General features: G+C 64.8%; 1 protein-coding gene across 1 annotated transcript; it reads right to left on the minus strand.

Moving 5' to 3' along the window:
• Positions 1-9,524: 9,524 nt before the first annotated feature.
• LOC308055349 (uncharacterized protein) lies at positions 9,525-11,720 on the minus strand. Its single transcript, XM_080369228.1, has 2 exons — positions 10,467-11,720; positions 9,525-10,426 (listed from the first exon to the last, which is right to left on the minus strand). Exons 1-2 carry the CDS (start codon positions 10,609-10,611, stop codon positions 9,630-9,632), a joined length of 942 nt encoding a protein of 313 aa, XP_080225354.1. The 5' UTR covers positions 10,612-11,720; the 3' UTR covers positions 9,525-9,629.
• Between the last annotated feature and the right edge of the window lie 187 nt (positions 11,721-11,907).

Raw genomic sequence — 11,907 nt, forward strand, 5'->3', positions numbered from 1 at the left:
CCACACCAAACGCCTCCTGGGCAGCACCGGCACGCCAGGGCGATGGGGCACCCAGGGCGATGGGGCACCCAGGGCGATGGGGCACCTGTGGTGATGGGGCACCCAGGGTGATGGGGCACCCAGGGCGATGGGGCACCTGTGGTGATGGGGCACCCAGGGTGATGGGGCACCTGTGGTGATGGGGCACCCAGGGCGATGGGGCACCTGTGGTGATGGGGCACCCAGGGCGATGGGGCACCCAGGGCGATGGGGCACCTGTGGTGATGGGGCACCCAGGGTGATGGGGCACCCAGGGCGATGGGGCACCTGTGGTGATGGGGCACCCAGGGTGATGGGGCACCTGTGGTGATGGGGCACCCAGGGCGATGGGGCACCCAGGGCGATGGGGCACCTGTGGTGATGGGGCACCCAGGGCGATGGGGCACCTGTGGTGATGGGGCACCCAGGGCGATGGGGCACCCAGGGCGATGGGGCACCTGTGGTGATGGGGCACCCAGGGTGATGGGGCACCCAGGGCGATGGGGCACCCCGGGCAGTGGCGCAGCGGCAGGGCAGGAAGCAATACTGGGCGTGCTTGTTTCTGCTTGAGTGCTCTCGCCAGCCACATGGGATCTCCTGGGCTTTCACTTTCATTACCAGATAATCTTCTGCGGCCTGAAAAAAACTCTGCAGGGAAATTCATCTGGTGCAGGGCACCGTCCTGCTCCGGCCTGGGAGAAGCATGGGTGCCCTGCCCACGGCTGGCGAGCACCCAGCGCCAGCCCTGGGAAGCCGGGAGAGCTGGACTTAGTTCTCCTTGCTCGTGTGCCGGTGCTGGGACAGGATGGTTCTTAGGACAGTTAATGCACTGGCAATTACAAATCGTTTGGCAATTAAGTAAAAGCACAGTCCCAAGTTCTCGTGCTCCATATTTTATCTATTGCTTTTGTATTGAAGTCCTTCTTCCTTCAGGAGCGTGCAGCCATGGGAGCTGGCTGGCGGGGAAGTGATGACCCAAGGGTCCTGGCAGGACACCCAAGGACCCTTGTCTGGCTGGCAAAGCCACAGCCTGGCTGGGGTGCCACAGCCTCTGGGGCTCTGCTGCTCAGCCTGACACCCCCAAACAGCCCTTCTCCAGCTCCAGCTCCTCACCCCCTTGCCCAGCCTCACATGTCCGAGAGGTAAATATCTGCTGGTTGGGCAGGCACTACCCCAGCACCCGCTCCCATGCAAATGCCAGCCACAAATCAATGCTTTTCAGCTCACCTCCTCGTGGCTAGCCCTCACTGTGTGCCCACAGCCACCCGGGATGAGCAGGGTGGCGCGGGGGGACGAGCGGCTCCAGTCCCAGCAGCTCCCAGCTCCCACCAAACATTTCATCGCCTGCGCTCATACGCTGGGGAGGCATCTTGTGCAGACGGGGCTGACACATCGCTGCTGAGCTGCTGCCAGCAGAGCTCTGGCTGCTGTTTCCAGTGCTCCCGCAGCGCTCCAGACCTCAAAGGGAGGTAAGCTGGGATACTGGCAAGCTGGGGCCGGGCACCCAGCATGGGGCCAGCATCTCTCACGCCATCTTTTTCCACTAAGACAAAGGAAAGGAATGGGGAAATTAGCAAAAGGACTGCACTCTCTGCCCTCCCTGCCTTGGCTGGGGACACTCACGCCTCAGCAAGTTGCATCACGCGGACAAACGCCTTTCACAATCCCTGGCCCACATAACCCATGGGCGCAGTCATCTAGGCACTGGCTGCTCTGGCTGAGAAAATCAAGGTCACACGCAATGTCTGTGGCTGCCGGGCCTCCAGCCGGGCACAGCAGGTCCAGGCGGATCCGGAGGGTCCCGGGGATGTGGTGCTCCCTGTGCCAGAGACCTGCACGGCCACATGTGCTTGGGAGGGCTGGAAGGCGTACACCAAACATCCTCTGTTCCCTCTCCCCTTCCCTCCCTTGTCTCTTCCCTTTTTGGTAGGAAGGGAGAAAAAAAGGGGGGGGGGGGGGGGGGAAGAAATTAGTGATGGGAGAGAAAGTGGAGAGTGCTCCACACTGAGAGGGCAAATGGAATTGAATCAAATCAAATCAGGATTTAATTTCAAACAGATCCCCAGGAAAACTCTGAGCTGGATGGTGGGGATGTTACCCAAGACAAATTATTTCTTTCTGGAGGAAGAAAAGAGAGGAATGGCAGCTGCAGCAGTGACTGACGGAGAGGCTGCCCCGGCGATGCCCTGGTGCTGTCCCGGTGCCACCCCAGCAGCAGCAACTGCGCTGGTGGTGGAGCCACATCAGACCTTCCCAGTGCCCAGCAGCCCCAGGATCTGTCCTGGCGGGATGGACTCTGCAAACACCAGAGGACGTTCCTGGCCATGGCCGGTGTTCCCCCCTCCACCCTCTCGCCTGGTCCTGCTTTGGTGCAGAGCAGCCAGACCCTGCCACTGGGAGCGGGTGCTGGCGCGGTGCATCAGCATCCAGGGGATCTAACGGGCAACACCGGCACCTCCAGGCAAGGCAGGAAAGGTGGATTTTCCAGCCGACTGAGCACGGCAAAGTGCCTGAGCCTGCTTCCAACCCTGGCAAGCTCTCGGTGCTGTTGGGTCCCTGCTCTTGTTGGGACCTCTCTTGTATTGGTCCTCAGAAAGTCTCAAAAAGCCTCTGGGAAGGTAAACAGTGTCCAGGCGAAGCTGTGGCCAAACACGTTGTCACCTCAGATGAACTCAACAGGATGCCGAGTGACGTTGCGCGTTCAGGGCAGAAAGGGAGCATGGGGCTTTGTAACTGATTTCCTAGAAAATTGCCTCTGTGTTTGGAGCAGGAGCGTGAGGAGTGCAGGCAGAGCAGCCTTATTCTCTAAGTGGCATCTCGAGGGTCTTAATTATTTCTCAGGAGTGGAAGCATTTATTTAGGCAGCCTCTGGAGAGGTCCCAAGGCTGCTGGCTGTTGTCCTTCCCCCTTCAAAGCCCTCCCGGCACATCTTGTACACGAGGCTCCCCTGTATCCCTCTGCCGCTCCTGGGATGTGCAGGATGCAGGACTTGGTGCTCAGCCAAAGCATGAACGCGCCGACCACATCACCTGCGGGCAGGGTGCAGCCTCTGCTCCATCCCCTCAAGTTTATCAGTGAGATGTGAGGTCTTGCCAAGGACCCCAGCCTCAACGTGTCCCCGCTTTGGGTCCCACGCTGTCCCAGATCTGTGCTCAGGCCAGAAAACCCCGTTGTGATAATCCAGCCCAGCTAATGAAAACCAGACAAATCCCCAAATTAGTCACAGCTTCATGTTTTCCCATTCGGTTTCAAACTCAGCGAGGGTGAAGCTTTGGCAGGGCTGCGCTGGCACGGCAGCCCCGCGGCCCCCGGCACGGTGCCCTCCTGCCCACCCTGGCAGCCCCGAGCCCCTTCTGCCCCGGTGTGGGTGCCCACAGGCAGGGACAGTGTCACAGGCTTGGCCAGGCAAGCTCAGCGAGATGCAGCCATCCTTGCCTGCAGCGGGTCTCGCAGCACTGGAGCTACTGCTGGGTCTCCAGCACCTTCCCCAGCTCCTTGCTCCGGCAGCATTTGCTCCCCACGCTCTCTGCAGAGCGGAGCGGGCAGGAGCGCCTCGGGCAGCAGCAAAGAGCCGAGGCCGTTTGTGGTCCCGCTTCCCAGGGTATCCACGGGTCTTCCCCTGACCCAGCCACCCCGGAGGAAGGTGCTGTCCCAGTGCCAGGCACAGCATGTCCTGATTTCTGTGACACGGGCCATAAATCCTCCTCTGGGGAGAGAGGGATGCACCCAGTGCTACCAAAGCCAGGGGAGCTGCTGGGCGCAGGGACTGGCCTGCCCGTGCCACGGTGGCCCTGCCGTCCCTCAGGACCCTGGCGTGACGCAGAGGGGTCAGCCTGGAGCTGGCCAGGCTATTTCTGCTGTGGCCGAGGGCTGTGACATCCCTTTGGAGAGGCAGCTCAGATGGGCCCTGCCAGGAGGGAGAGGCTGTAAAACCCCGGGGACGGCGGAGGCTCGTGCCCCGTGGGGGCTGTGTGCGGAGAGAGGGGCCAGGGGAGGGAGTGGGCAGCATGGACCCCACCGGGGCCCACCAGCCCATGGCTTGGAGCTGATGGGCAGGGGAAAACGGGGAGCACCTGGGAAGCTCGTCACCATCAGAAGCTCATCACTGGCACAGGCTCTGCCCTGCGGTGCCTCGTGCCAGCGGGAGGGGAGGATCTGCTCCAGCAAAAACCTGGGAAATGGCACTTTGTCCAAGGGGGAATTTCCACAGGAAACCTCTGCTTCCAGCCCTCGGATACAGCTGGGAACAACCCCAGCAAACGCTCACTCTCAGCCGCCAGCAAGTGTTATTGCCCAGGCAAAGGCTCCTTGTTCGCTCACATCATTCATCCAGCTCAGGAAAAGCATCCAGGTTTCTGCCTACTGAAAAACACGGGGCAATAACAGCCAGGCTGGGTCCACCATGGGAAGCAGAGCCCCCCATCAGCCCGGTGAGCACTGCTGCACCCTGGGGGGGGTCATGGGGGGTCTAGCCAGCACCCACCGCCCAGCTGGGACCGATGGCACAAACATCTCACACCCACCCCAGGGGCAGGGCTGGCTGGGGGGCATTGGGAGCAGGAGCACTGGGGCGGCACTTGGCCCCCCACCCTGCACCGATGCAGCTGCACATCCCCACGCTCTCCGGAGCATCCCTTGGCAGAGCCCAGGTTGCCACAGTAACCGCTTGGTCCCAGCCGGCTCCTGCCATAAACACGCTGCAGCGGGTCAGCCCGGTTCAGCGGCGGCTGCACCAGGGCTGGGGCCACGTGGCACCGTGGCCACCCCAGTGGGACCAAGGTTCCACAGGCAGAGCCATCATCTCTGCCACCGGTGCTGGATGTGCCAACAGTGCAGCATGGCACAGCCGAGTGTGGGCTGGAGCCAGGCTGGGCAGCAGGAATGGGAACTGGCAGCTGGGGTGGAGGAGGAAGCATGAAGGCAGCGAAAGCAGGAACCCGAAAGTGAGAGCAGCCCTGACCCCCACCCTGGGGCTGGGCGCTGCCCCCACTGCGGCCACAGCTGGCAGAGATGGCAACTGGGCAGCTCCCAAGGGAAAGTCAGCCATTCCATCCCGGCCGGCAGCGGGGCGAGGCAGGGGCTGGGGACCGCTGGGGGGGACTGCCCAGGGGGTCCAGCCCCTGCAGACCCCATGGGTGCCTGGCTGTGGGGATGGTGAGGGGCACAGCTCGTGCTCCCCATGCTGGCAGGTTTCTAGCAGAGCTGATGTGCCAGGATGGAGGGAGGGCAAAGGGATGCAGAGGGGGGCAGAGGGAGGCAGAGGGATGCAGGGGGATGCAGGGGGATGCAGAGGGGCAGAGGGAGGCAGAGGGAGGCAGAGGGGCAGAGGGAGGCAGAGGGGCAGAGGGAGGCAGAGGGATGCAGAGGGACGCAGAGGGAGGCAGAGGGATGCAGAGGGAGGCAGAGGGAGGCAGAGGGGCAGAGGGAGGCAGAAGGAGGCAGAGGGAGGCAGAGGGATGCAGGGGGATGCAGAGGGAGGCAGAGGGATGCAGAGGGGTAGAGGGAGGCAGAGGGAGGCAAAGGGAGGCAGGGGGATGCAGGGGGATGCAGAGGGAGGCAGGGGGATGCAGGGGGATGCAGAGGGAGGCAGAGGGATGCAGAGGGAGGCAGAGGGGCAGAGGGAGGCAGAAGGAGGCAGAGGGATGCAGAGGGATGCAGAGGGACGCGGAGGGAGGCAGAGGGAGGCAGAGGGAGGCAGAGGGAGGCAGGGGGATGCAGGGGGAGGCAGGGGGAGGCAGAGGGATGCAGGGGGATGCAGAGGGAGGCAGAGGGCTCCCGCCCCTGCAAATGGTGGCGTGGTGCTAATTCCCAGGCCTTGTGCTGATGGACAGTGAGGAAACCACACCATGGAGGGAAAATAAGGGAAATAACGCACCTGAGGAGCGCCCCCACCCCCCGCAGAGGGCTGGCGGCTCAGAGCATGCAGGGCTCAGAACCTGATTTTGGTTGAAGCCCACCAGTCTCCTGAGCAGCTGAGCCTGGAAGCAGCATTAGTCCATGGGGACGGCCAGGAGCTGCGCTGGGGCGGGGCGAGGCCTTGGTGTTGGTGCCGGCACAGCCAAATGCCACGCTCTGAGCCAGGATGGGACGTGTGCAGGAAAACAGGCAGGTCGTGTCCCTCCAGCAATGGCAGCCGGCAGCAGGGCTGGCAGATGGTGGCACTTGGGGACCGCACTGTGCTGGAGGTCTGGGTCTGACCTCTGCCACACCTGGCAGTGGGCGCCACCGCCGAGACCTTGCTTGGCTCAACTCTGCTGCGTATTAAAGTTTGAGTGATGCAATATTTGACTGTTGTTTTACCAGCGTTGGGAGGCAGGGATGGCATTTGGCTTGGGCAGGGATGGCTTGTGCTCTGCAGCTCCGCTGAAAGCTGCCCTCGCTGAGGGCGTGATGAAGAGGAGGCTTAGATGGGTACTTGGAGCAGAGCATCCCACCACTCGCTCCCTGTTCCACCGTGACGGCAGCAAACGACTGGACAGAGGAAGGATGGAGGAGGCTGCAGCACACGTCTGCCCTCACAAACCAGCAGGTACAGAGCAGCATTTCATTGCTGCAACCAGCCCTACCCAAGCTCTGCTGGGCTCAGCCTCGGTCAGGGGCTGGGGGCTGGTGCAGGGGGAGGGCAGAAGCTGGGGCCAGGGCAGGGACCGACCCCTTGTGCTGCTGGGGGCCTTGGTGCCACCCGTGCACTCACTGTCGCGTGGCACCAGCATCCAGTGCAGCTGTGGGCAAATATTGCTGCCTACTCATGGCACTTGGGTATGCACTGCCCTGCTGCCTACCCTGCTGCCTACCCCACTGCCTGCCCCGCTGCCTGCCACCCACGTGCCCGGGAGCAGCCGGGGCTGCTCCGGCTGCGTTCCCAGCTGCTGAGGACATGCTTCTGCCTGTGCAATCTGAGCCCGTGGTGGTTTGGAACTGTGAACAACAATGCCATGGGCTGGGTGGGAGCAGCCGCGCTGCCGAGCTCGGGGGGCTCGAGGCACACACTGCCCCACGGGAGGGTGAGGGGAGCGGGGGGCTGGGACCTGCCAGGGCGGCTGCCCAGGGGCTGTGCCTGGTGAGGGGGATGCTTGTGGTTTCCCTGCCTCGTTGGAGCCCCCAGGGTCATTGCAAACAGCAGGGAGGGGGGTGCTCAGCCCTGCGCAGCCCCATGCTGTCCCCCTTGATGCCTCCTTGCACCCCCGAGCCGGGCAGCCCCGGCCATTGCCGCGGTCCCACCAATGGGCACTGCTCCGGGGCACGACACCAGGTCCCCGCGGAGCATCTTGGTGCCGAGGGGTGTTCAGAGACGTGTCCTGCAGGAAGACCCTGTGCAGCATCCAGGAGGACAGCGAAGGAGACCCTCTGGCAGGTCCCCACACACGAGGCAGCCAAGCCCCAGTGGTCTCTGCCTCCCCCGCCCACCCCCCCCCCCCTCACAGCACTGCTGGTCCAGTTCCTTGGCCCTGGAGACTGAGGCTGTAATCCCAGCTGTGCCACAGCCTTCCTAATCCCCATCTGCGGGTTTATCCCCAAAGAAGCATCAATATTGCACAGGCTGGACTTGCCTGGGGCCAGCGGGACCCCGGGGCTTGGCCAGCTGCAGCTGGGACCCCACAAGAGCTGCCAGCTCGCCCGTGCCGACAGCCGCCTGCCCTGCACTCCCTGGCAGGTGGCTGCCCATCCCTATGGGGCCACCCCATCCCCGTCACGCAAGCGTCTGCATCCCAAGCAGCTTATCTGCATTTGGAAACCCCTAATCCGTTTGCACGTTTGGCTCAGACGCTGTCCCCGCTGCGCTGCCGGCGTGGGGGGCCACGGCCCTGGGGAAGGCACAAAGCCACCCCCGTGACCTCCTTTCGGAGCCACAAACGACCCCAATTCCCCCAGCGCCTGGGTCCCGCTGAAGCACCCAGCACAGGGAGAAAGCGGGGAAGCCCAGCCCTACCCAAACCGCAGCCCCCCAGGGATGGCCCGGGCAGCAGGAGGGGGGGACAGGGACCCTCCGGAGCCACAGGGGTCCAGCCAGCCCAAGGGACCTTCCCCAGGCGCTTTCCTCCTGCCGCAAATCAGGCCACGGCACTTGCCAAGGGGCTGCCAACTGGAGCGTTCACACACAACAGCAACCCCTGAGATCGGATCAGTGGCCAATTAACCCCGTTACTCAAGGGCCAGGCCCTCTGGCTAATACCGGGGAGCAGGGCAAGCTCCAACAGGGATGCAGCAGGGCGTGTGGGTGGGTGCAGGGAGATAAGGACCCACTTATCTGCAGGAGCTGGAGACGGGACGCTGCGTTCCTGACAGCAAACGGTTGTGGCAACCCCAGGGTTTGCATATCGGTAACGTTCCGGGGTTTTCCACCCCATGCTGCAGCTGGAACTGCCAGGGAGGTAGGGGGTGGGGGTGTCCCCCCGGGGCTGGGCTGCATTCCCGTGTGAGCTGCATCCCCCCTGCATCCCCCTGCGCTGCGCTGGAAGAGGGGGTGCGTGCTCCCGTGCGGCTGCTGCAGGGGCAGGAGTGGGTTTCCTGGCTCCATGCAGAGCCCTGGGTTGGTTTGACAGGGAAATGGAGGGTGATCCTGGGGGGGGGGAGGGGGGGGGTGTCGGTTCCCATAGCCCGGACAGGCACTGGCCTCAGCATTTAGCTCAAAGCCACGCAGGGTGCTGCAGGGCACCGGGAGGGTGCGGGAGGCTTCAGGGGCAGCTCCAGCTCAGCCGGTGCCGCAGGAGCGATGAGGGATTTATTGAGCATGACCTGCATGAAAAATCCCCGCTAATCCCGCTCGGACAGAGCAATAATCTCTCCCTCTTGGCCTCAGCAGAACCCAAACCCCGCAAGGATCCTGCTGCTCCGCGGCTTGGCCCAGGGTGGCAGGTGGCAAGTGCCGGGGGCGCGGAGCCCGCACGGTGCCTCCACGGGCAGCACCTCCCCGGCACTGGCCACCCCCAGCCCCCACCCCCAGCCCCCACCCCCGGACCCACCGCCCTCAGCCCCCAGTCTGGGGGGCCCAGCACATCCCTACAAGAGGGGTAAGCAGACCCACGTTGCAAGCCTGGGGCCAGGTCCCCAAGGTGGCCGCCCTGTCACCCAACCCGGGGACGCGGCCCCGAGGAGAGAGGCAGTGGGGAACGTCACCTCCACCCAGTGCCCCCCCCCGGGGCAGAGGCACCCACAGGTGCCCCCCTGGGCAGGGAGCAGCATGGGCAATGCCCCGGCCTCCCACGCTGGCACTGGAGGTTCCTCGACGCAAGCGGAGGAGCCCCAGCTGTGGGCTGTGCCGGGGCGATACGCCCCCCACCATCGCCCCGCGCCGGGCCCTGCAGGGCCCCGATAAGGCGGCCGGGGCAGCCAGCCCACGGGTGCTGGGCAGGTGCAGGCAGCACCAGGGTGGGCTGCTGGGCGCGGCGCCCCCCCCCCCCCCAAACCGCAGCTCTGCCGGCGGTGGCTGACGGAGACCCCAGTTCCCGAAGCGGGGTCAGGCAGGCGCCGCACGCAGGGAGCCGAACTCACCCCCCCGGAGCGCGTCGCTTCAGAGCCTTTTTATTTCAGAGAAGGTTAAAGCCTGTAGATACAGCAATAAAATATACAAAAAAATAAAGTTTTTTTACAGTATTGAATGCTGCCCAGGGCTACAGTGACTGCAGCTGGAGGAGCACAGGGGCCCTCGTCCCGTCCCAGCACCTCCCCAGTCCAAAGGGCACCGCTGTCCCCAGGGCCAGCCCCCCACCCCCACAGCCCTCGCCCCCTGGGGGTCCTAGCCCCTGCCCCCTGCCTGCAGGCTGCGATGCTGGCAGCGCACCCCACAGCTGGGGGGCTGGGGGGGCACCCCACTGCACTGGCAGCGCACCCCACAGCTGGGGGGCTGGGGGGGCACCCCACTGCACTGGCAGCGCACCCCACAGCTGGGGGGCTGGGGGGGCACCCCACTGCACTGGCAGCGCACCCCACAGCTGGGGGGCTGGGGGGGCACCCCACTGCACTGGCAGCGCACCCCACAGCTGGGGGGCTGGGGGGGCACCCCACTGCACTGGCAGCGCACCCCACAGCTGGGGGGCTGGGGGGGCACCCCACTGCACTGGCAGCGCACCCCACAGCTGGGGGGCTGGGGGGGCACCCCACTGCACTGGCAGCGCACCCCACAGCTGGGGGGGGCACCCCACTGCACTGGCAGCGCACCCCACAGCTGGGGGGGGCACCCCACTGCACTGGCAGCGCACCCCACAGCTGGGGGGGGCACCCCACTGCACTGGCAGCACACCCCACAGCTGGGGGGGGCACCCCACTGCACTGGCAGCACACCCCACAGCTGGGGGGGGCACCCCACTGCACTGGCAGCACACCCCACAGCTGGGGGGGGCACCCCACTGCACTGGCAGCACACCCCACAGCTGGGGGGCTGTGGGGGGTACCCCACGGCACTGGCAGCACACCCCACAGCTGGGGGGGCACCCCATAACACCGGCAGTGCAGCCCACAGCTGGGGGGGCACCCCAGGGTCTTTACTGGGCAGAAAAGCCAGAGCCCTGCGAGGGGTCCGCGCCGCACCCCAGCAGCGTTGCTGGTACACACGACGGAGGGTTTCTCTCCACCCAGGGCCAAATCAAGACACATCAGACACCTGTAAAGCCCAGGGCTGGTGCCCACCAAGGTGTTTCTCCGCTGATGTCACCCACAGCCTCAGCACCGACAGCTCCCGCAGCCCCGCACCGGAGCACTGGTCCTGGCCGAGCACAGCACAGCCTCCTCGTGCCACACACCCCCTCCCCCCAGAGCAGCTGCAGCCCCCTTACCACACGATGCTTGGGGGGCAGCAGCTCTCCTGCTGCCTCTCCCTCCCCTTCCCTGCTCACTGGGTGTCTGCACGCCCGCTGCACGGAGGGGGCAGAAGGGCTCCCCCCGTTTTGGTAAACAGAGAACCACAACCACCAGCCAGAACCGCTTCCACCTTTCCTCAACCCCCCCGCAGCAAGGAAACCTGCCCTTTGCCCCCCCCGCATCTCCATCCAGCACTGGCCAACAGCAGATTCCTCTATGTCCATCCTGCTCCTTTCAACTCGTGCCACCTCCTGCCTTAACCGCGACAGCCAACCTCCAACGAAAATGCCGCACGAAGCCCCCCGAGACGCTGCAAAGCCCCTTCCTGGGAGCTCACACGCCACAGCAGAGAGACGAGGGCCAGGCCAGGCCACCCACTGCAGGTCACGCTGGATCCAGTTGCCTCCCCATCCTCCCCTCGGGGTGCCACGGGTCCGAGTGCCCAGCGAGGGAAGCGTGGCCACGCTCCTGGCACCGGCCCGGCCACGGGGCGAGCCGCCGTTGGGGTGGCCTCTGGTTATAGCCACGTCCCAGAAAAGACCCAAGAGCCACGCGCTGGTGTCGGCGGGACGCGTCACTGCCCTGCCCCAGGGCATCTTTGCACCCAAACAAAACCCCCCACCCCAGCAGGAGCCCCGGGGCCAGCCAGATCCCTGTGCCCGCAGCGGGAAGCCGGTGGCAAGCCCAGGTGGCCACCGAAACTCCCTGCTCCCAGCGAAGCCCAGGCTGAGCCCATCAGGAGCGCTGCCCTCCCTGGGCTCAGCCACCTCGCAGCTCCGAGGCGTGCGCTGCTCCTCCTGGCCAAAAGCGGAGCCCAAGGTGTCGGGGAGGAGAGCCCCCTGCCCTCCGCCAGCTCTGGGAGGGCGGCTGGGGCAGCGCAAGGCAGACCCCCCGCCCCTGCAAAACGCATCAGGTCCACACTGGGGGCAAATCCGGGGGTGTAAGATCGTCACAGGCTTTTGGACTCTTGGCAGTCAGGAAAGCAGCTTTCAACAGCAGGCAGCGCGCCCAGGGCTGCAGGAGCATCTGTAAAAACTGAGGCTGCGGTCGGAGGCTAATAGGCACTTGAATGAGCAAAACAATAATAAAAAA

The sequence above is a fragment of the Falco punctatus genome (genome assembly GCF_963210335.1).
Source record: "Falco punctatus genome assembly, chromosome: 19".
Lineage (NCBI taxonomy): Eukaryota > Metazoa > Chordata > Aves > Falconiformes > Falconidae > Falco > Falco punctatus.

Excerpts from the sequence above, each read along its gene's own strand:
- LOC308055349 (XM_080369228.1), bottom strand. The coding sequence starts at position 10,611 with ATGTGTCTTGATTTGGCCCTGGGTGGAGAGAAACCCTCCGTCGTGTGT. Across the intron at positions 10,427-10,466 it reads CCCCCCCAGCTGTGGGCTGC|GCTGCCAGTGCCGTGGGGTA; the intron begins ACTGCCGGTGTT and ends GCTGTGGGGTGT.